The sequence below is a fragment of the Nasonia vitripennis genome, chromosome 5, assembly GCF_009193385.2.
Source record: "Nasonia vitripennis strain AsymCx chromosome 5, Nvit_psr_1.1, whole genome shotgun sequence".
NCBI classification, from domain to species: Eukaryota; Metazoa; Arthropoda; class Insecta; order Hymenoptera; family Pteromalidae; genus Nasonia; species Nasonia vitripennis.
The window spans coordinates 9,293,153-9,318,226 of record NC_045761.1 but is presented as its reverse complement, the minus strand read 5'-3'; the positions used below and the strand labels follow the sequence as shown (position 1 = coordinate 9,318,226).

The following is a 25,074-nucleotide window of genomic DNA, read 5'->3' as shown; positions in this document are numbered from 1 at the left end:
TATAATTCCGGGGTGTGCAACTTCAATGCACGTGCGAGAGAGGACGAGCAGCAGCAGCAGCGCCGCGCGCGCGAGATTAGGACGTCGATCGGAGCGCGTACGGTACACTCTCTACAGTTGCGTAGGTGCTGGCATGTGGCGCGCTCGGATTGTATATGGGAGGATATTGGATTATACGTCATTGGTATGTCGGGCCGCTGCTGCTGCCGCCGCCGCCGGTGACTAACGAGCGCGAGCGAGCCGCTGCAGCAGCGCAGGCTTCGAGAATATTGCGGCTAGTGTCGTCGGTGGCGCTTATACGCGGAGAGAGAGAGAGAGAGAGAGAGAGAGAGAGAGAGAGAGAGAGAGAGAGAGAGAGAGCGAGGCGTTTTGATCCGGCCGCTCAGGGAGGACCTTCGTGCCATTTATTCCTCTAATTGTCGAGAGCTCGGAGGGCGAAGATCGAACGAGGGATTGGGATTTCAGCGGATTTGAGATACTTGACGGTCGTGAAAGGGGGATGATTGCGCCGCTGGATCGAGCGACGGTTTTTCTTTTGTTTGATATAAGATTGTATTTATAAGTTTCGTTATATAGGGTTGGTGCTCGAATTTTGATGTAAATTCATCATCCCTCGTGGATAGGGACGGATCGATGAATCGATTGTTCGAAAATAACTCGCACGCTTTATACTGCAAAGTTACGTTAATCGTAGAGCTTATCCGAGACTATCAAAATCCGGAGCTATAATTAAAAAGCTATTATTTAGACAGACGCGCGTGGTGTACATAGCGGCAGTGCTGATTGTAATGGAAACCCTTGTCCAAAATTTCAGCCCCGAAATAGATCGAAAGGCGTACGTCACCGCAAAGCCTCGTGCTTGACCCTGTGTGTGCAGCATCGCGTGGATGTGTATGTATGAGGCATACGCTCGAACCGCGAACAAACGCGAGTATTAGCGAGTCGGCCGTGGAAATATACATGTCAAGTTAGAAATTCGGCGTATATATAGCGGTCGATTAAGGAAGAGAGTGAGAGAGAGAGAGAGAGAGAGAGAGAGAGAGAGAGAGAGAGAGAGAGAGAGAGAGAGAGAGAGAGCAGGGCAAGAGGCCGCGTAATCCTGGCTGGCTTTGCGTCGGATCGAAACGTGGCTTAGCGCTCGCGTGAAGCTCTTTCGCCCGTTCGGTGTTAAACAACGCGATCGAAATCCTCTTTGAGAATTATCCCCTTAGTCCAGGGAGAAGAGAGAGGCTGCTACTTTTCTCTCTCTCTCTCTCTCTCTCTCTCTCTCTCTCTCTCTCTCACACACATCGAGGCAGCTTACATGTACCCATTGTGAAGGCGGAGGAGAGTGTGGCCAAGTGAGCGGGGGAGAGCTAGTAGTCCACACGTAAGTACGTGGCCGGCATGTGTCTCTAAATCTCGAAGAGATTAGTTAGGGTGTACTGTGAATGTGTATACGAGCACGAGTAAATCAAAATTTTATTTCTCACCATCGAGAGATCGTCTCGCCAAACGCTGACCTCTACCACTCGCCGGCCCCCCCTCCAACCTTTTCGCAGCGCGTTGAGCGAATCAAGCTTAAAGAGATGGAATATATATATATCTCTCTCTCAAAAAATTACATCTGCGACGATGAAGAAGCCCGAGCAATTTCGCGAAAGCGCCGTATCGGTAAGGCGATACGCGCAGCTCACACGCAGCATATCGCAGGGGGAGAGAAGAAGCCGTTGGAGGCAACAGCTGCGCCGCTAACTAACTCTCGCACCCTTCCTCTCTCTCTCTCTCTCTCTCTCTCTCTCTCATGCAGTCTCGATAGGGCACACGCGAGCCTCTCGGACGGCGACCGTGACGTCGATAAGCTGGCCAAGGTCCGCTCTCCGAATCGGTGATCGTCGGACCGATCTTTGATTTTTCAATCATTTAAGTAACGCCGTTGATTAAAGAATCGCTCGGGACACAGTGGAACGACAAGCGAGGACGCTTTAACACAGAAAAGCTCATCTCGCTGGAAAGAGTGGTCTGCATACGCGCTGCGGATATCGCTCCCGCTCGCATTAAAGCGATTGCGATCGAATCGCGCGGCAATATTCGGTAAAAAGCGATTTCCCTGCATTAATACGAATGAACCACTGCAGTATAGCGCCGCAGGACGATATAGTGAGAGAGAGAGAGAGAGAGAGAGAGAGAGAGAGAGAGAGACCGGCCAGAATATTTCCAAGCCCTGATGCGCATAATCGCGCGCGCATAAAAAATTCAGCGCTGCACTCGACTCGCGGCCAAATTGAAAATCAACATCAGCGCCCTACTCGCTGCACTCTCGCGCGCGGAAATCGAGTCAAGTGCAATAGCCGCGATCATTAAATTTTCAATAATAGTCAATCGCTTTTTTCCCGCCCAGCTGCACACGCAGCTTCGGTCCGAGCATTAACAAACAATCCACGAGCGAGAGCTTTAAGCGCCAGTACGACGGTGACACGTATATACACCCGAACATACGCGACGCATTATTCGCGCGCGTGGGCGTATGTACGCGAGAGAGCGGCGACCGTCATTATTTACGCATCGGTTAAATACATATTTGAGTGGCGCTAAAACGCGGCGACGAGAGAGAGAGAGAGAGAGAGCGACGTATAATCGCGCGGTTGCACGGCGCGCTCGCTTTTAAGAGTGCAGTGCCGTTAAACAAGCTCGACGCGCGACACACGTGCTGTATACTAAATGTGGCATTAATTGGGAGGATGAGCTGTTTTTGATTTTATTCTGAGTATAATTACTTATGTGGAGGCTTTATAGAGGGGTTATTTTCGTTTTTCGAGATTGGAGTGCTTGATATCATCTGCGAAGAGAGATCAATGAAGCGTTTGGTTTCACGATGATGAGGTTGATTTTTCCGCCGATTATACCGTGCTATAATTAATGAGAAATTCTCTATGGTCAAACTGAAATTAAAACAAACGAACTCGCGCGAAAATTTAATCCCTCTTAAACGACGTTTCAATATTCCCGCACATTTCAAACGCCCCCTTTGAACCCATTCCGCAGTATCGTAATATCATATCCGCTCTGGAGACGAAAAATAACATTTATAGCTCTCCCTCCAAGCAATATAGTGTCACATATGCGTGCAGGAGCGAATACACAGGAAAACGCGTTCCATATTAAATTTGCGAAAAAGTCGAGGCAGCTGGCCCCTTGTTCCGCGACTACAAGCCCCCCAAGCCCGCGCAGACGAAATGTATATAAGAGGAAAGTGACGCCAGGACGTCGTGGCGCCGGCGACGCTGGAATTATTGCCAAAGTTTTCGGAGCCGCTCGCCTTGCAGCGCACCAAAGAGAGAAAACACATTCGGATAACGTATCCTATGAAAAATACACACGGACGCCGCCTTCTTCGCCAATGCGTCTTATGCGAGGGAGGGAGGGCGAAAAGGGTCGACGAACTCGACCGGACGCCGATGCATTTTTCATTCGCGCGCACACACACACACACACACATAGAGAGAGAGAGGACTGTTGGCGCGGAAGCTTACACGCATCGATCCAACCGCGTGGATGTATTAATTGACGAGATGGATGCATGTATACACACGCTTGTTCATATCTACGGATACTTCCGAGTGGGGCACTCGAGAGATCGGCTATTCGCTGGGTGTACATATAGGGGAAAAACTGGCCTCTCCGCGCACTTTCGCCGCGGCGTTAATTAAACGCATCTCATCCCGCCGAGTTTTCCTTCAACCCTATGTAATACACGCTTTTCAAAGCTCCTCTCATTAAAAATATATCCGCAGCGCGCGAGTGTACAGCAGCTTTGAAAGAGTTTTGTACACCGCAAAAAAGTGCATATTATAATAAACACTCAGGAACAAAAGGCTCGTGCCGAGTTATTGCATTGTTAGGCCAAGTCGAAGGTCGATTTTATCCCGACTGATGATTCAAAGTCGCGACGGGGGCGAAAAATTTATCGAAGCGCCGCTTTCCTTTTTCGCTTATTTTAACGCCCTCCTAGCGCACTGCGCTGTTTTTCCCGCAGGTCGGAGGATAAATCTGACCCTCGGACAAACGGCTCTTAATCAAGTGCGCGACTCGTCGTGTAACGATCGTCGCTCGCACGTAGATCACTATTTTATCGGACCGACGCAAAAATCGTCGTTTCGTCGATATTGCATAAGGAGAAAATAATAAGCATCACCGGCAGCAAAGGACTACGCCGAACATCTCTTGTAAGTAGGCAAGAGTGTTAAGGCGTCAAAGTGAATCCCTATCCAAACGGCAAATCAAATTGCGTTCGCGCCGCGCGTATATCGCGATTTGCCACCTTCTCTCACCCCCGCAAACGCTGACGTACAGCGCGATCGCTGAGCAATAAAACGTGTCTGCCCTAAACTTTCAACGCTCGCGCGCCTTGCTGTGCAGTTTGCGCTTGCATAATGCATACGAATTCGTATCGCGTTTGAAAATTCAAGCAAAGTGCGTTATACACATACATAAACGAGTTCTAATGGAAACGTATACGAAGTGCATATATAGATTTTTGAAAGTACTACTCCCCCCTGGTTATCGTTGATTACCGGTTGTAATGTATACCAGGCGAACGCGATTCCTATCTATAATAGCAAACCGCTGCTCTCTCTCTCTCTCTCTCTCTCTCTCTCTCTCTCTCTCTCTCTCTCTCTCTCTCTGACCAATAAACTTTACAGCGAGCACTAAAGTCTAACCTGAAAAAAAAGAGAAAAAGAGACTCGTCGATATACACTGATTACACCCCTGAACTCTCGGCGGCCTTTCGTATCATAAAATCGTATACGTATTCTCCAAAGTCACTGTCTCCGCCTGGCGTCCTCGCAATGGTATAAAAAGCATCGAAATATACACATTTTCAGAGCGACACGCGCAGACGAACACATAGATATAAAAAAAAGCGCGGCTATCGTAAAAAAACGAATGAAAGAACGGCATCGCGTGCGCCTCGTCGCGCATCGGCGCACCCTTGGCGCCCCTACAGATATACACGCGTAACACACCCTTGTGATACTGACGTTTCCAGCGTGCATCGAGTCATTACTTTTCCACGGCGAGGCTGCGTCTGACAAATCCGTTTTCTCGTGGATATATACCTATATACAGCCGCGCTATTAAGCGTATTATCGGTTACCGTTATTGCGATTAAGAACGAGTTTATCGATTCTTCATAACGTCTTCTTTGTCCGGCCATTGTTCCCTCTCGACAGTTCATCGCGCCGCTTTCTCGAATTATATTTAGTGGCACGATGCCCGCAATTAACCGCTAATTGGAGAGGCTCAATCGAATTAATTCGTCATTTTCCAGCTGATCGTGAAAGATCGATCGACATAGCTTTTATAAAAATTCGCAAAAAGTCGCGCAAGCGAAGTGGAATCCCAACGCGACGAAAACAAACGAACAACGCGTGCGGTATACGGTGTGAAGATTAGAGGGAAAAAAAGAAGCAAAGAGGGGACCCGCAAAAAGAAGGAAAGGGTCAGCAGCGGACGTGGTGCCGCAGCGTGTGCAGCGGGCGACCTTGTGTGCGGCCGAGAGAACGCGAAACTAAATTAGGCAAAAAGAAGCTGCAGCAAAAACCTACGGAGCGAGGTAGAGAGAGAAGGAAGGAGGACGAAGTCATATTGCGGCGACGACGGCTAATCCGGCCGCTGGAAAAGCTGCGGCTGATGTTTCAGATTAAGCTTTGAGTGACTCGACGCTATACTCTTCTCTCTCTCCTTCTTTTTCCTCTCTTTCTAACGAGCCTCATTTCGCTCTACGGAGAAAGCTCCCCGACGCTGATAAACCGGTCGCATTATTTTCAAGAACGCCGTGGCTTTTCTACTACCTACCCCTCTCTCTCTCTCTTTCTCTGTTGTTATTTACCGAGTTAAAACGCTCTATCTCTCGAATTCATTCGAATTGCGCAAAGCTCTTTTAATTGCCGAGCCGTGAAATGTCGAGCGCCGTTAGTTATATTTGGCCCGGCCGACTGATGCGTGCAGTAGCAGCAGCGAGCCATTTATTTATCGGGCGCCAAATAGGGGGAAACCGTCCGCGCGGTGATAGCTTTTGAGGAAACGAATTCACACTCGTTCGAAGCGACTTTTGTGTTTTACGGAAACGAAAATCGGAGTCGGCAGGATTTTCACTCGTGTATTTTTACAGTCCCCGGAGGGATATCCGACGAGGAAACAACATTGGCTTTGTTTACTTTATTTACACGCAGTTGTGCAGTGTTTCCACGAACGAGCGCGCAAAAACAAGGCTAATGGTGCATTGAAAGCGCGCGTGCGCAGGTGAAAGAAAAACACTCCGCGCGCGCTACCGATGTATACGTTCGAAATCAGTGTTTACGCAGTCGTTCTCTTGAATTGCAACTCGCGCGTGGAATCTAAAACAAACGCGACCTTCTTTCCGATAATCCGTCGCTAATTACGCCGGCAAATCTCCATCGACGCGATAAGAGCTCGTCCGATTCATCGGAAGGAGAGAACACGCGGAGGGAGAGAGAAACGCGAGTGTAATAATACAACCGGCGCCGCCGCCGAGAGAAGAGCATCAGCCGCGCGAGTCGCGTGGCGCGGCACGTGGCGCCGGCGCTGCGGACGCGCGCGCTGATGCTAGGTATACCTCTCTCTCTCACTCGCTCTGGTGTATATAAGTATTCCAAACAAAAACACCGACACGCGCAGAGGACGCGAGTTTTTGACATCACCGAGTGTGATACAACAGCTCGCTCGTCCGGTTAATACACTCATGTAGTACTACAGCGACGATAAGAGATAGTTATTTACATGATCGACGTGTGCTGAGGCTTGCCGGCAGCGATCTCGCCGGCGTTGCAGCTCGGGTGCAGCTGCGTCGTGCTGCTGGTGACGGTGACAGTCCTCCCGGAGGCTTCGTCCTTCTTCTTGAGCATCTTGCTCGCGCTCAGCGGCGACGTCACGCACATGATAAGCGACTTCTTCCTCATTCCGCGCGAGCACTGTCCCAAGCCGCGATTGTGAGCGAGAGAGTGTGTTATTTACGTGAGTCTCAGTAGCCGATGCGCTGCTGACGACAACTCTCACACATCGACACAGTCGCGAGGATGATCGTCATTATCGCGCATCGCAATGATCGATCGGACACAAAAGCCGCGACGTATATTCACACACTCGGTATAATGATAGGATACGAGGGGAAGAAACGAAGTGACTGCTCTCGAGCGCGAGCCTTTGCTGCAGCGTCGAGGCCGACGCGTCGTGCCGCTCGCAGTCGCCGCGGGCTTACTGACCGACTGTTCAGCTCGTACCGAGCGCCAGTGTGTGGAGAGAGAGAGAGAGAGAGAGAGAGATAGAGGGTGGGCGTGGGTGTACACGCGGTGTCGAGGCGGTGGTGGGGGAGATGAGGACGGCAGGGATTGGCGGCCGCCAGGGGCAAGGCCGCGTGGGGGGCAGAGTAGGACCAATGGTCGGGAGCGCGCCGTCGCCGTGCAGACCGTCGAGCCGCGCGCAGAGCGCATTCCGCCGTGGGACGCGGCGCTGTGCGCTTCGTAGGTGCGCTTGTGTTTGTCGTTCGTATATCGATACCGTCCGCGGGATTTTCCGAGGTCTCGAGTGCGCGAATTTCGTACGAGTTGCTGTGTTCGGTTTGATCAAGGGACTAAGTTGTGTTGAAGTGCTTGAAGAACTTTTTTGGACTGGCAGAAAAAGAGAGTGATACTTTGTTTTTGGACAGTGGAGATCCGGAGCTGATGTTTTTTGAGGCTTTGACGTGTTTTGACGGTCTGGGTGCTACCGTGAAATTCGCGAAAGTTGTTGGACAATTGTGTACTGTATTTTGATTTGAAATATTGTTATGGTTTTTTTGCACGCGTACCGCGAGCTTTGGGCGAGTCAATTTTTGAAGTACTGTTCACTGAATTAAAAATGGTATCATCCTTTTTGTAGACTGAGGATTAAAATTACAAGATTTTTCTATACGTACAAGACTAATTTTTTTTGAGTTATCGCGAATTTATAAGTATTATTTAATTTTGAATGCTAAGAAAGAAACCTGCAACGCTAGCAGTATCGTTAAAACTTGCTTAAAGTCTTGGTTCTTAAAACGTTCTTAAATAATGATCAAAGAAATGATAAAGCTGTAGAAATAATTATGATAGCTTGTCTCTAAGTGAAAGTGTAAATGTCTCTAAAATTAAAAAATCGTAATATTCGTTTTTTTTTAAACATTTGATTATGAGAAAAATAAATAAAATTCGAAGAATTATCTCTAGTTTTCACGTGTAGCACACCAAGTTACGTCAAAACGTGTTTTTTATTCGAAGGTTATCATAGCCATTAATTGGTGACAAGTAAGATACCAGTCATTGAGTGGCTACGTCCTTATAAATTTAGGTTCGGAAATGTGTATCTACGTTATTGTAGTAAAATATGTTCTCTTTAACTGTGAAGTGATTTCATAAAATGTAAATGTGCATTTAAAAAATCTGTAAAATTCTATGAATAAAGATATCTTTTACAAAGTACATACATTTTTGCTCCTAATTTAATTAATGAATACCTCTAAAGTATCCTCTTTCCCACGATATAAATTGTATGGTATTTTTGTACAGTTTTTTTTGTAAATACTTTTTTTAATTATTACGAGTGTCTGCGTAGATCGATAAAATAAAATTGCAGCAGTGATGCTATTCTGATTAAAACGAAGACGGGAATTCATACATATTGAAAATCCGATTACCATCCAAGTATAATAAGAGCCTGTATTATAAATGAAAACTCTGCGACTAATTGATATTTATATCACAATCTTGGGGTGAATTTTTAAATTTTAATGCAATCTATGTAAAATCCGTTGATCAAAAATGAAACCTTTCTGATCAATACAGACATATATTATTGATATAGTATATTCACAAAACCTTCAGTATCATTTCACAATATTATGCTCTCCTATACTACAAAACTGTAAAAATAACAATAAAAACCTTTCCACTTCGATCCATCAAAAATGCGTCCTCCATCTGATCACCGTATCCGGCCGGGAGAGAGAAAAAAAAGGAAAAAAGAAGCATCGTCTTCGCCGATCAATTGGCAAAGAAGGCAACATAACGGCGGGAAGTAGCGTATGATTCACGTCTGGGCTTCCGTGAAATCGCATCCGGAAACAGACTCGTGTTCGTACCTGTCGACGAGGCTCCTTAGGCGCACAAAACCTCCGCTGCACACTCTTTCAGCGCTCGTTTTTAGCCATCATACCAGCTCGAGCCGGAGGCAGAAAGAGAGAGAGAGAGAGAGAGAGAGAGAGAGAGAGAGAGAGAATCTCCAGGTGCACCGTCGCTTCCTCTCTCTATAATACTACGTGGGCGAGCGCCGCCACACGCACACACTTGTGTCCACATTGTGCCGCGACGAGGTGGGGCCACTGTATGGCAGGCTTTTGTACCATCTCCCGTGCGCGCACACGTACGTACACGCACGCGTATTGTTGTATACCTATATCTGCCACACGCGCCCCGCAGTTTCGCAGTCTTTTTCGGCGTGTGCTGCAGCCGGTTTTTATGCTGCACCGGGTGAATCCAAAGGCGAGGCTCGAACGAGAGCGAACGACGAGAGAGAAGAGAGAGGGAAAAGCGATTGTCGGAAAATTCGTGCGTACCGATCGTTGCCCGGGAATTAGGCAGAGCGTAGAGAGAGCGAGGCGCTCTCGCATTGTTCGATCACGTACGCTCGACTGTCTCTGACGGCTATAATGGAGAGTTGTGGGATTATATTTATGACTCTTCCGCGCTCAGCGGAGTCGCTTTTTCCTCGGACAGGAAGAAATTCCCGAGCGCCCGTTATTACTCTATACCTATAGCTTGTTATATTCGGAGAGGGGACCGTTGGGAGATTTTTATTTCTCGACTGGTGGTTATACGAGGGCGAGCACAATTTTTCGGGGGAGTTTTACAAGCGCGGGCCGCGTATTTACCTGCTGCGTGTCGTTGTCCTCGAGAGAAATGTTTACTGTGAGCTGGAGAGAGAGAGAGAGAGGGAATTGGTTATTGAATGGGACCTGCAATAAACAGAGAGACACGCGGCGAACCGTGTATTTTAGAAATCGTCAGCTGTTGCATTCGCTGAAACAGCGATAGTCCAATAATCAAATGAATTCGTAAGCAGAAACGACTCCGACGCGAAATAATAATGAAAATTCGCGATAATAATCCCCCTCTGTAATGCTGTAGCCGCATTATATTCTCATCCACTGTAGTTATACAAACAAAGTAGGTCGCATACATTCATATACATCCTGGCACACAAAGCCCCGACGATGAGGAGCGCATTTTCAGCGCGATCTCGCGAAAAATTACGAAAACATTCATCCATCACAAGGGGCGCATACACAGCAGCAGCTCTTCCACCGCCGCATCTACATATTACGTACGGCCGAAGCGAGCATAAAAAAGAAGAAGACGAAGAGGCACGAGAAGAGAGAGAGTGAAGAGCAGTCGGAGTCACTTTGAGCGAGTGTCGCTCGCGGCTCGTGGAGTGACTAACGAGACGAGATCTCGCATATGTATAAGAGCGTGTGTGCCGGCGCGCACACCCTATTTATGCGTCCTGAGCATCACTTGCTGCTGCGGGCTTGTGCTGGAAGACCTGGAAGTAACGAATTTGGGTTACCGCGTACACGTACGTGAGAGGCTTTGACGAGCCCCCGGGATTTTTCGCACCTATTTTTTTCTCGCCGCATTAGCTCGAAAGTTATACGAGTGTTTTTCTTTTTTGATTTTCCCAACTTCGATGGTCGTATGAATTCTTGTTTTCGTCGATTGACCCGTGAAAACACTATGAAACAAGCGTGGGGGGTCGTGTTGACCGTTGAAAGTGGAATAACACATCGAGCGCGAATATAGATATCGAAACGATACACCGTGAAAAATATTATTGTCTCCCTTCGTATCAACATCCATTTCTGACCGCAACGTATAGAGTCACCTCGATTCGGCAGTACATCTCGACAATTCGCGCACGAGTAAAAAACGCGGCCTCCATAAAAGAATAAAAACATCATCTCGCTCGAAATAAGAAGAAAAAATTTTAGCTCCAGCCTCGAAGCGACCATACAGCGCAGCGCCGTATAACGACGGCATCTCTCGCGCCCGTCAGAGTCTCGGCGTACCTGCTCGGAATACCATCGCTACAACAGAGCCTCGTCCGCCGCGTCGTCATATTTTCGCACTCTTGCATCCTCGGCCTGTCGCTGCCTGCCACTCGTCGCGCGAGCTTTTTCGAGCGCCTTATTCGTGCAGCAGCAGCAGCCGCGACCGCCGCTTGACGAGAGACGATATTTTATTTGCAAAGCCGACAAGGGAGCCCGCGAGGTCTTGCGCGCGCGCGCAGGTGCCGAGCTTTCTCTCTCTTATCTTGTGTGCTCAGGAATTTTCAGAGACTACTGCTGAAAAAGGGAGAGAGAGAGCTTGCGGAGGAGAAAAAGCTCTCGAGAGAACGACGACGACGACGACGACGCGCCGAGATAGAATGAATTATTTATGAAGCTGCGCCATTAAAGTAGTCGAGACGTACGTTGCTACGTACACGCGAGCTCTGCAGAAGCTGCTGCAGTGGATGAAAGAGGCTGGCGCTCCTTGTTTTAAAATCACTTCTGGTTTCGCTACGTCGGGGAGAGCTGGTTCTTTGTTATCGCTCGCGGGCCGTTAAAATTCGCCGCGCTCGATTTCTTTTTCACTTTCGATTATACACAATGTATCGGTGGAACGAAACGAGGCTTTCGAAAATCTCACGCGAGCGTAATTACTGTCCTGTAGAGCTGTGCGCACAGAGAGACAGCAGCGTTTCCTGCTTTCAGCGGGAGTTACAGCAGCGCACCCGGAACTTGATTCCTTTTGTCTTTTCACTACGCGTGAGAATACAACGCGTTTTCGCAAGAGTAAGTAGGCACTTCGTGCAGTCTTCTTTTTAATCGTCGTTCTCGCACGGCTCTGCGCGACGCTTGCTCAATTTTACGTTTCGAAAGCTCGTCGCTCACTGGACGGCTTGCAAAACTGAATATTGTCGGAAAATCCAGCAGCTCCCGGTTATCGTTACACGTGGAATAAAATCTCGCGTAGAAAATAAGCAGTGTACAGCCGCGTGTCGCACATTTCCATCGGAGGATGATACTGCGAGCATCGGGGAAGGAAAATTAGAAACGTAATCCCGAGTCGAGGATTATAATCGAGCCGGAGAGAGGGAGAGGGGAAACAGCCGGATAGCATCGAACTACCGCCTGCGATTTTATTTCAGATTAGGACGGAGCCTGCGCATCGGAGAAAAGATAGTCCTCGTCGGGATCTTCCTGGAGGGTTTTTACGAAATGCTGCAGCGCAGTGTATCCGGCAGTCGAGTACTCGCAGCGCGCAGTTAAGGCGATTCGCCGATCGCTGTATGGTTATACGCCGACTACGTTGTTTTTATGATCGGCCGATCGGTTCCGATATCATCGTCGATATGAGACTGCTATAGGTACTCTTGATAGAAATCGGGGTTCTATGCATGCGAATGTGCCGGGGTTTCGATTGAATTTCATCGTAATTTTGTATATAATTTAAAGGTGATAAGGAAATGCGTGTCACTTACCTTTGGAAAAGCGGCGGCTCGTGAATCAGTAGGTGGAAGTCGTTCTCCGAACAAACCTCCCGATCTCGATGATGCACCGCGCATTTGAAGCTCCTCGTGCGCTTGCCGCTCATCTGCAGTGACGAGTCATGATTAGTACTTCTGTATAGTACAGTATTTCTATTGTTCAAACGAAAGAGCGAGCCAGTAGGTGATTAAATCTATGAGCTGCTTATGAGCAGAAGCAGGAAATAGCATAAAGGTTTGAAATCGAGAGCTGAACCATACAAAAATACACCTCGCTCAATTCTTTCCCGCCGTTTTTACCACTAGCGCGTACACGTACACGCATCTCAGGATAGTGCGCAAACTTCCCAATTTACACTAGCGAGTACTTCTCGGATAATTCTCGGAGTCGCTTGAGGGTAAAGCGAGAAGGAGAGAGTGAGAGATCAGCTCCATCGGCTTAAGAACCATCAGGCTGTTGCTGCTGCTGCTGCTGCGACGTCCCTCCGCACACACACACACGCGCTCGCGCGCGCGGATATTTGGATCGGATTTCGCTAACGCGGTTAGGCAAATGCGCGCGCAAATTCCCCCGAGAGCAAGTTCTCGCGTTATACGCACGCGAAGCTGATCTTCCGCGATAAGCCGGCGCTCTGCAGCGCGAAGTTCAACGCTGCGGCGTCTCAGCGGTCGCCGTAGTCTCAACGCTGTTGCTGCCGCCGCTTCTGCGCGTAATAATCGGCATTACGCTCCCGAAACTACACCAATAACGCACCGCCCGCACTGCCGCGAGTCGAGAACGTTATGCGCGCCGTGTATATATTACGGGGCTTGAGGGACTGCCTGTCTCTGTGTGTGTGCGTCTATGGATTATGTACATTGTTTTACAAGTATCCTGTGTACACCGCGGAGAAGGTATTAGATCGTCGGGGTGCGACGCGCAGTGCAATGTGTGCACTGCACTCCAAGGATGTATGCGGGCTCGAGGGGATGCGATATTGTTGCGTGGTTTATATAATATGGTAAATGCTTGGCTGCGTTGCTCGATGCATTCGAGGAAGCAATTCAATTTTAAACGTCGCGGATAATAAATTCGCAGTTTTGCGAGCTTTATACCCTCTGAAAGATTAATCAAACGGTACATACGGCAAGCCGCATCTGACTATTTAGTCCGCCAACTCGTTCTGAAATATTTCCGGAAGCGCGCGGACCGCGTAGATAAGCATCAGTAGAACGTCACCCACATCACGCTATTCCCGCACTCCAAACAGAGAAGAGGGAACTGTCCTGCAGCTTTGCTCGCAAACGCGTTTCCCCAATCAAACAGACTGTGAGCGGGAGAGAGAGAATTCACACAGCGGCAGCGAGCGACTAGCGAGTCGCAGGTCATATTCGATTCCGTCTGTATTGCACACACACATTCATTCCGCTGATGCAGGTGCGTATAAGTAAACGTCGGCTCTCGTCCGCGCATATATGGGATTTACGATCGGGGCCGAGGATGACGTCTGCATACACACATGCGCGTGCGCGGTCGATGTATTCCAAAGTCCCTCCCCCGTCGGCACAGCGCCTTCCCTATTAATCTCGATCGCTTTATCGGCGCGGACGAGGCTCAAGAAGCGACTACTGCACTCTCCCGGATTACACGCTTACTCCCACGCCCGCGCTTTGTATACGAGAGGGCTGAAAACGTGCTCTGGTACGTACAACAGTGCAGCGCTGCGTCGAGGACAGGGTATAGGGAGTGTCGAATGCTGTAGTACGGTACAGGACAGCCCGGTGCTCGCTGTTTATGTGTAATTGCCGGGAAGAGCTGACACGATGCATCCCTGCGTGCGGGCGTAATGCGCATCGCCGGGACGCGATGATGTATGCGATGGAAGAGATGCGAACGCTGCTCTCTCTACGTCGTGTGTACTATATACGCGGTGTCCGGTACTGTCGATGCGTTTGTTACCGGCTCTCGCGCGCGGGGTTGATGAAATGGTTATCGAATCGAATACTGCGACACAACGATGTGTTCATTCGGAATTTGAGTAGGACAGGTGTAGAGAGTCAACTTTTCCCCGTAGCGCCAAGTTCATCAAATTTTCTGCATTCCCTCACTAAAGTCCTTTAGTACGCTCACAAGGAAAATACACCGCGCATACCGCATCGCTGCATCGAATCTAACTTATATAAAACAGCGTACCACCGAGGACAAACAAGAACTCAGAGGATGGGCAGGTTGAGTACACAGTCGCGTTGCGCTACCCGCATTTAACCAAATACGAGAGAGGAGAGAGCTGTAACTAAATTTCTGGCGTGTGCGCAGCTCGTATAAGTGTACAGGTATATATGCTGTTCGCTCGACGAGTAAATCCCGAAAGTCCGGACCGGGATTATTAGGACTAGGACGCGCGGTTCTGCTTGCGGCAGACCGCGGAGTCTACACGGGGATTCCCCGTCGTCTTAACTCGGCTGTGTGTCGACGCGCTTTTCTACAGCTATGCACAGGAGAGCGACGCTCGCGCAATGGATTTTTGATAATAAGCTTCGCAGCTGCACCTGACACTTTCCGCGCTATACTCGTCCAGCGTTCGATACTTGCTTTCGACGTTATATACGCGCATCGCAAAATTATGTAGACATACGGAAGAAGAAGCTAACGTCGGGTTTAAAGCCGAGGCGATATCGACACACACGTCTCTCTATCCCCTGATGCGTATTAGGTGCGCGCACAGCCGGCTCGAGGTATAAACACTCGGGCATAATTTAATCCTCGGCCATTAGGCGACTAAAGCCCGATAGAGCAGCATCAGCCGAGAGAGAGAGAGAGAGAGAGAGAGAGAGAGAGAGAGAGAGAGAGAGAGAGAGTGGACTTTCGAGAGGCTGTCCCGTCGACAAGAGTAAGAGTAGACGAGGCCGAGGAGCCATAGTAGTGCGTTTATATTCTCTCTGTCTCTGCTGCAGCGCGAGCTCTACGTGCATCTCTTTGAAGCCTGTGCTCTAGTGCACTACGCTCGCGTGTATGTGTGTGTGTATGTATAATGGAGAGGCACGTGTATTTGGATTGGTTAAGCGGATAGGGTATACTTTGGCCGGAGAAACTTATTTCAAGATAACGGGACTGCATAGGTTTGTTTAATGATTGATTGGGTGTGCGGTCTGAAACCGAAATCTTTGACGAGAATCGTTATCACGGGCGATGACCAAAATGAAGTACCTCAATTTCCGATTACCAGAATAAATTTGAATATACCCGCCGAATAAAACCTATCTGTACACCAGTAACGATAAAAATAAATTAATTCCGCCACTAGCACTCGCGTTGAACTCGCGTGGCAGCTGCGACTCCATCGGATTTGCATTGCTTCTCGGTGCTGTAAATTCACGATGTACATCGACAGAGAGAGAGAGAGAGAGAGAGAGAGAGAGCAGTGGTTTCTGGAGCGAGGAAAGGGCAAGTACAGCAAATAAGCGCCGGCGCCGCGCGGCAACGCAATCCGATCACGATGATCGCGCGGCCTAATCGAATTAAGCTCGCCCCTCCCGTTCGACCGCGCTCGGGCGCAGTTATGTTTACGAGTACAGGCGCGATTCTACCGTATCCACGATAATGAACGTTCTGTACAAGTGGGCTATAGATACGAGTCGTGCCGAGATTAAATGCAGCGGAAGTATCGCTGCGGCGGCGACGGGGAAAAAGGGCTTTCATCTCATCGGGCCGCGACTGGTGCATGTATATACTCTCTATTCGTCTTCCTTTCTCTTCTCTCTCTCTCTCTCTCGCGCAGTGACGTTGGGGCTCGATGGACCACCACCACGCCTTAATGGCGCGATAAAGGAGATTAGGCCACGAGAGCGAGAGAAGTAAGGGGCAAACTGGAGGTGGATCGTTAAGCGAAACGGCCGATTGTCGGAGAAGCAGTTTTGCGCTGGCAGTGCTACTTTTCTTACGGCGCAATCCTCCACCTCCCCTCAGCCGAAAGCGGGAGCTTATTCGGCCATCGTATATCGATGGTCATTTCGGAGTAAATACATTTATACGCTGCGTATACGTAGCGAAATGCTCGACTTTACTGCTCGAGGTAGCCCGCCCCGCTTATAGGGCGCCGATGAAACAGCGTTTGGCGTTAACTGCACAAAGAGGCCAGAGAAAATTGAAACCGTGCGCGAGCGAGCTGTAACGCGCCGTCGAGACGCTGTGTTCGATAGCGACGAGCTTTATATACACGTTGGCCGGATGTACACACAAGCAAGGGACGTTCCTTTTTTCTGGCTCCTACAGAATGTTTGTTTAATATGATCGATGAAATTGGTGGAAAAACAGCGATTCTCACACGCGCGTATAGCGTATTGTTTGAAAAACCTGAAGATAACAAGCAGAACATCGGATGGCGCTGTACGTCAAATTTGAATGTAAAAGTTCGATTAATTTTAAGCCATTTGACTTTTTGATGATGGTATCAAGTAACCGAAAATTAATAATCAAGAATGGTTATGCTTTGTTTCAAGATAATGTACCTACGAAGGAACACTTATAACAGTAGTTACGCTCGTGTAATAGCTAGATGCGTTGAAATTTACCTTCTTAAAGACTTTATTAAAATTACAGAAGATACATTGCCCGAGGATACGGTACAACAAAGGTATGAGAAAATTAGATTCATTATAATAATTGTAATTAATTAATGCACGATGATGAGGCACATTGTAGTACACTACAATGGATGCCATAATAAATTAGACAGTATCGTTAACATAATTTTAGTATAAATTACGCATATAAAAGTAGGTTGTCTATAAGAACAAGTGGTACAGCTTCATAGGTATATCAATGTTTAATTCAGCTAGCACGCTTCTTATAAAATAAACCATAGAATGTAGGCTAATGCAAAAACGTATTACTTTCTCGGTTCACCATCAAAAGCCAGAGAGCCAAAGGATCGTTAACATGACTTTGTACACCCTTGCTTTGCATATTATGGATGTAATGTATCGATGATCGAGCGTCTGGTCTTGTTCGGTAGAACATTTGAATCAGATAATGCTGCAGGATAGCTATATCTATTGTATATGTGAATTCACTCCGCAGCAATAACACGGAGATTCTCATTTTATATCATTCAATCTGCTGTTCAGCATTTATTTGCAAATAAAAACGTTTCATAATTGCAATTTAAGAAATAAGGTGTGAATAATTCTAACTTTATAATTTCGTGTTATAGATAGTTAATTTCATTAATATATGCATATTGTATGTTTTTAAGGTTAAACGAAGCGTAAGTGCACGCGGTCTCTGCATTGGTCAAAGAGAGACTAGCTCGTCTTGCATAGTTTGCACAGTCGCGGAGGCATAGCTTAGCCGTACAGCCATCAGGCACGTAGACTCAAAAGGCTGAACCTGCCAACTTCATCTGCATTTCCGCGCCGAATATCTTCTGTACAAGCAAAACCACGCGGTAGACAATATATTAAATTTGTGTACACTCTATATAATGGCTTCCCTCACGAGCTCAAAGCATTTTAGGAGTAAATTGTTTCAGTATGTTCAAACACGTTTCACCAATATTCAAATTTAGCCTGGATGAAATCGATATTTCATAAACTTCAAATTATCGAGATGTGATCATACAAGCCAGAGGATAAATATTGACGAGTCTACATTTTTCCTATTTGTATTCAACAAATACCTTCGTTTTAATGGTTATTGAATGTATATTTATATGAAATATGCACTCTTTTTATTTTTTCAGAAACTACAGTGCAGTTTGCTGCTGCAGTCGAAGGGATGGCGTGTTGCAGTTGTGTTTGATACAATTGAGAACAGAAGCATGACATGTCGCATCTATTATTTACATATAGCAATGTGTACTGTATAGTCAATATAAATGCTTCATATACACTGTGAAATATGCATGTAAAAAGAGCTATTTTCTTATTCTGCAGACGTTTCGCTAAGGATTCAATTTATTATAAACGCAACAAGTGCTAATTTTCGTTTCATTGATTCTTTTAAAAATACATGTAAAGTAAATAAAAAATATAATTTTAATTCAATTAACGTGAATTCCATTGGATACAAAGTTTCATATTACTTTTATCGAATTATTTTATTTTATTTTATTTTAATGAGAAAATTTTCCCTTTTAATTACAATGTAATAATACAATTATTAATAAAAAGCTGATATTTTGTTACACTATATCATATAAATACTATACATACGAAAAGTCCATACCCAACTGCATTTCTAATCCTCGTATAATATCAAACGTGTCGCATCTAAAACCGCCCTAAACTTGAAGATCACACCTATACCGAGCGAGCACGCGCCGCAAAGTCTCCCTGCACTAACCAATAGCCTTAAAACGCAAAAACACCCCGGTCGGCCCCTATTCCTCTTGCTCTCGCAGCGTTGGAGCGTAACTCTAGCGCAATTTCCGGTGACAAGGCTTTCGCGACGCGCATATCGCGGCAGCCTGAGGAAATTGCCGGCTTGGTTGTATACATCGGTAAAAAAAATGCGCAGGACACGAGACCTTCCGGACGGGGAAGCGTTAAAAGCGCAGCGTACGTGCTCGGGAAAACGGAATAAACATAGGAGAGAAACTAGAAAGAGAAGCTGCACTGGTATGTCATTCGTTACTGTCTTTTTTTTGGTCGCCTCGCGACGCGACGAATAATTACTCGAGTGGACAGAGCTTTTCCTCGGTTTTTTGTTTTCCAGAGACTTCTACTGTTGGAGGAGATACTGAAGGGTTACGCGTGCTTGCGGGTTTTCTGTAATTTTTGTGGGGGGTCGATTATGGTAAAGATTGCGCAAGAAACAATTAACCTTCTTCGATTAATAATTTATATTTGTTTATTCATCGAATATCACGGAAAAACTTGATTAATACACGAGGGCATCCTATAATACTACGCCGGTTATAAATATATAAAGTTAGCGATGTATAACACGCTAGTCATAAATAAGACGCAGGATGCTGGAAAAGGCTTCGGAAGTGCGCCGCCTTGATAATCGATGATATGCACATAAATTTTGCAGATTATGTGACTTCAATAATTTATGAGAATTAACGAAAGCTCGCGTATCGAACTTGGATTAAGATATGTGGGCGTGAAAAAGAAAGAACAATATATCCACCTTTATAACCTATTATTCACGAGTGGCCCACGCAAAAATTGTGTTACGAGGTATAATATAGTCGAGGACAAAGAATTCTTCTGTCTACATAATTCATTAACATCGGCATGCAAATGTTCTCATCCTCTGGATTTATCGAAACGCCTTTACCGAATACAGCACTCGGAATTAAAATTTGACGTTCCCACGAAAATCCCGTTCGTTCTTTACTCTCATTACCGTTTAACGGTTATTGCATCAGTCTACACAGCAATCGACATCGACCAGCATTATTATCCTTAAAGCCGATATGTACAAGTGTTTCAACTTTAAGCTAAACAAAAACCAAAACGAAGCAGCTGCGTCTTTGTCCCCCGGCTTGGCTATAACGGTGTAACGAAAGTTTTTCCCTATCCCGGCAAGTTTTCTCCGCTCGAGCTGAGCAGAAAAAAGCTCGGATTTCCATACAATGGCGGAAAATTCAGTGTTAAGTACAATGCCGAGCGACGAAAATAATTTATGCGACCAACTCCCTGGCGTTCGAAACGCAAACATCCCCGAGACATATAGCAGTGCATTACGAACGACGTCGAAAGCGCCGCTCGGCCTTGACGGTAGAGCATTGGAGAGGAAAAAAGTGACAATCAAAATTCAGCTAGATAATGAAAAAACAGCTCATCAGGTGTATATCCCATCCCACAAAGCGCTTCAACAACTCGACAATCGTACACGTTTCCACCATAAGCTCGCGCTGCCAACTGCAGGACTACTGCTCACTTTCATCCGGCGAGCACTGTGTATAAAATCTGTACGCACGCGAGCGATAAGCGAAAAGGACGTTCTCTATCTCACTCGCACTCGTGGAAGAAATCGCAAAAGTCGAGAGGGTGGCAGTAGCTAGCCAGCGAAAGTTCGAATTAGCTGCCGGGCTTTAAAAATGACAAGCAGCAGGACCGAGCTCTACACACACTGCAGTGAAAATTACGCAGAATCCGTTTAGCGGATTAAGCAGCAGGCAAATTGAATAGGGTAGAGAGTGTAATCCGCGCGCGAGAGCTGTGCTCGCCTTGTCCAAAGTAGCTAAATTAGATCGCTATGCAACATCCGCCGCGGGCGAGAAAACGCAAAAGACTTGCTCTACGCTGCACGTACATACGGCAGAGACACAGAGAGAGGGGAAATTCAACGAGTCGATCGAGCGCGATACACTCTCTAAGTAAGTGCGAGAGAGCTAGAGAGAGAGAGAGAGAGAGAGAGAGAGAGAGAGAGAGAAGCAAGAAAGAGATCGTCATCGAGTTAACGCGCTTAAACTCGCTCCGGAAGTGGTTCCCAGGCACGGCGTACGTAACACGTTTCGGATTTGCATAACACTGAGAGAGAGAGAGAGAGAGAGAGAGAGAGAGAGAGAGAGAGAGAGAGAAAGCCCACCTCCTCTCGGGTTATTGTACCGTATACGCGGGGCTCTCGCACAGCTACATCCAGAGAGTGCAGCTCGCGATACACGGCTACGTCTTCGCGCGCGTGTATTTTCGATCTCCTAGCTGCGCGTACACTATACATCTGTACGTATACAGGTCTTCGGCGACGTCTTTTTTTTTCATCTCCCCTGTCGCCTGCTCCTTTTTCCGTCTCCATTTCGTGAAAAGATCGAGTCTATACGTTACGTGCATTATCGGAGCCATTGTGCGATTCGCGCGATGTGAATCACGTACAGCTCTCGTCCGCAACTGGGCGGGACTAGACTCCCGGGGTAGCATCTCTGTGTGGGTGTGATGTACATACAGATGCGCGACGACGGCCAACTTGTCCCCTTTACTTCTCGTCGTTTCAATTAATTTTGCGAGGGCGAAGCTGTACAGAGCGTATTAGGCTGCTGGTACTACTGCCGAGGCAATTAGGAAGCTAAGGATTGTTCAGAGTAAACTTGCACGAACGTTAATATTGAGATTTTACATAGCGTATAAGAGAGCAACTATACATTCTCAAACGCGCGCGACCAGAGTCAGGACGAAATCCTCGCGACGGCGTTTCGGAAAGTGAATCTCGAGAGAAATTACGGCGACTCTCTCCTCCACCTCCTTCTCCGCTTCTCATCTATGCTCTTTGCCGGTACGGCTGCAGCAGCGCGAAGCCGCCGCGCGACGTACAGTAGTACACAGCGTAATGAGCCGGATTCAGAGCCGGCCCTTTTCACATAGGTGTAATTACGTTACGAGAAGCCAGCGAGAGGGAGCCGGTTTCCTCTCTTTTCAGTCCACGCTTCGTTAACGCGAGTTATGCAATTCTTTTCAGCTTCCTCTGCGACTGATTTACGCCGCCGAATCGCGCGAGAGTGTAGACCTGCGGAGTTTATTACGAGTACGTTGTACGAAATCAGTGTACGTGTACGAGCGTATTGTGTTTATTACGCGGGCTTGATTCTAGGCGAAAAAGTGAGATGTATCATGTTTTCCATTCTTACACTAAATTTTAACAACAGCTTAACATCAATCGGTTCAATTAACCAATTGGACCACCCCATCTGCGAAAACAATTTCTCTTTTCAATCAAGCATCCGAAGTACAATCCAGCCAGAAATCAGCGCGCATTCATCACACCGGCCCATTGTAATACAGTTAGACGTCGAAAATCACAAGTGGGACACACGCGCGCGCACACACAGAGCGCGAAACTTTGCGAAAAGTCTCGCGACGACCCACATCTCGCGATATATCGCCTTATTCCCACGGCGCGGAGAAAAAAACCATTAGCGCCACTGTCACGTTTCGCATCAAGCTGCGCGTGAGGGCAAGCGAATATCAATCACTGGTATAGGCGCGCGCGACGACTCGAGAAACTATAATAGAAAAACAAATTCTAGCAGATTAAAGGCCCACGGAAGAGACGAAAAAGAAAACAAAGCTGTCTCTCTCGGAGCTCCGAACTTTCCCACCACTAAATACAAAAACATATTACAAAGAGCCCATGGTATACAGGGAGTCGCATTCGAGGCACGCGACGGCGCGCGAATTTAATGAATAGCTAATGACATCGATCAGCGAGAAGCGGGGCCGACAAAGAGCGCATTTGCAGGCGCGACGTATACGTATATATATGTATGTAGATATACGCATGGGTATGCCACTTGTTAAGGGACCGCTGCGCGGACGCGAGTAATTGCGTCTTGTGTGTGTGTGTGTGTGTGTTGAGGAGACGGAGTTTGGCTCGAGCGAAGAATGTCAGGAGGAATTCCTCTGTGTGCTCGGACGCTATACGCCAAGATATATTGTTTTCTGGAATTTCGCGCTGCGGCTGCGTGGGTGTCCCGTGAGTTGGGCTATCGAGTAGGGGCTTTATAGAGGAAGACGCGTGTTGCTGTGTTGTAATAAACAGCTTACAATTAATTTATTAGAACAGAGTTGGGATCCTCCCGATCGATCGATGAAAATTCATTAATTAGCTGAAGCAATCGGAGAAATATAGCTATACACATACTGATTTTAATAATAGCTCCATTGTGAGAAGCACTATCATAGCCGTTCCTCCAAAGGTCTGCGCAGCAGCTCGTTCAGCGTGAACAAAGTGAGCTTCTCGATGACTTTGTTCTGGCCATTAGAAGCAATTAAACTGGTTAATTAATCAAGTACTATACGCTCGGGAGATAGCCATCTTATTAACGACGCGTAATGATAATTAATTTCATAGCCCCGCGTGTAATAAATCATCGTCTCAGCGGAAACACTAGCCTTCTCTGCTACATCGATTTACTTATAATATATAATTAAAACGATAAAATCGCGTAGAAGAAAAGCGCATTCGAATTTTGCCCGCGCGCTTATATCCACAACGAGTAATTAAGGATGTGCGGCTGAGGACACTCTTTTTCTGTCTGCAACGTATTCACGCACGTGTGTATGTGAACTATCGGCCGCGCGCGCACACACAGTTGACTGTTTCAATTTTCTGCGACGCCTCGTTTGCGCCCCTCAGACGGCGGCAGATCTTGCTTCTGACAGGCTCTTGAGCCGCGGTTTCAGTTTTAGTTCGCCCGCAAGAGCCGCGAACTCTTTATCCCGCGCGCGTTATTTTAGAACGCGTAGCGAGTCAAGTGATTGCCGAGAGGATTATGTTGAGTTTATAACGGAGACTCCCTCGAGTAGGCCGGATCTTATTTTGAGCGCGCAAAGAACGTTGTTTAATCAGACGCAGATATATACTTTTATACAATCTAGATAATAATAATAGCGTATCACCTACTTCCATAGCAAATCCGCGCCGAAAATAGCGCATAAATTAAAATCCAACTTTTTCGCGGTGGCGCGAGAGATAGGGAGATAATTTTTCAACAAGCGCGCGATGTTTTCCGTTCGCCGGAAAACATCGCGTGCGAAACTTCTTTCTCTCTCTCTCTCTCTCTCTCTCTCTCTCTCTCTCTCTCTCTCTCTCTCTCGGGGAAAATATGAGCTCAAAGCAAAAAAGAGCAAACAGAAGCGAGCCACGCCGCGGCGCTCTACGCAAAGCCCGCCAGTAGAGAGGCAGAGAAAGAGGACGAATGATGTACGCGAGTAGCTGCGAGCGAGGAGTGAGAGAGAAGAGAGCAGCTCGGAATGAAAAGGGATAAAAGCCAGTGGGCAGGTCTAACGGATGGATGAAAATTTAATTTCGACAATCTTCAAAGTCCGAGAGAGCGAGTGAGAGAGAGGGCTAGTGCCAAGCGATTTACGAGATTACCGGGGCGCCGCCGCTGGGTAATAACGCGGCGCTTTTTATCTGCTCTCATATAAAGCGCTTTCACAGATTTTTCAGAGCCTCCTCGAATCTACGCGGCTCGCAGTAGTGAGATGATTCGAGTGTCCGCTCCAAGTTGGGCCGATCGAATCCCGTGAGAGATTTTTCATTGGGAGAGTTCGAGGAATCGCTCTCTCAATCTCGGCTATATGTCCGCTCTGGTTTTATAGATATAAGACTACTAATACTGCCAATTCGAGGATTGGACACTGCGCTTTTTCCGCTCCGGGTATTTGTTGAACGGATATCGCTTACGCTCGATCAATTGATTTCTATACATTCGTCTGATCAATGTTTCCGGTGAGGACGTTTGTAAAATCGTTTGCTCGAAATATTTAACTCAATGAAAAAATGAGCTTATACGAATAAAATTCAACGTTTCGGAAATAACGCGTTCGATTCCGTACGTCTTCAAGACGAGAGTGATATCCCGAGCAGTCGTAAACTCGATCTTTACGATAAAGGGAGAGACAGAGAGAAAATTTTTTTCCTCAATAAATTTGACGAATCGTATCGCACTCGCCTACGTTTCTCGTGAGTGTTTTCCGCTCGCAGCGCAATACTACGAGACGCGACTTGTACCGCGAGATAATATCGTCTGCTAGAGACAC

The 25,074-nt window shown here is 47.2% G+C and overlaps 1 protein-coding gene across 2 annotated transcripts in view; it reads right to left on the bottom strand.

Annotated features, from left to right (window-relative positions):
• LOC100124002 (stem cell tumor) overlaps positions 1-25,074 on the bottom strand; it is a 236,591-nt gene that overhangs the window by 58,931 nt on the left and 152,586 nt on the right. The window contains exon 2 of one of the 2 annotated variants that reach the window (XM_008217478.3): positions 12,598-12,710. In XM_008217478.3, coding sequence (XP_008215700.1) covers positions 12,598-12,710 — 113 coding nt within the window. Of the gene's footprint in view, positions 1-6,783; positions 7,266-12,597; positions 12,711-25,074 lie in introns of those variants that run through there. The other variant, XM_008217476.3, reaches the window with a different exon arrangement.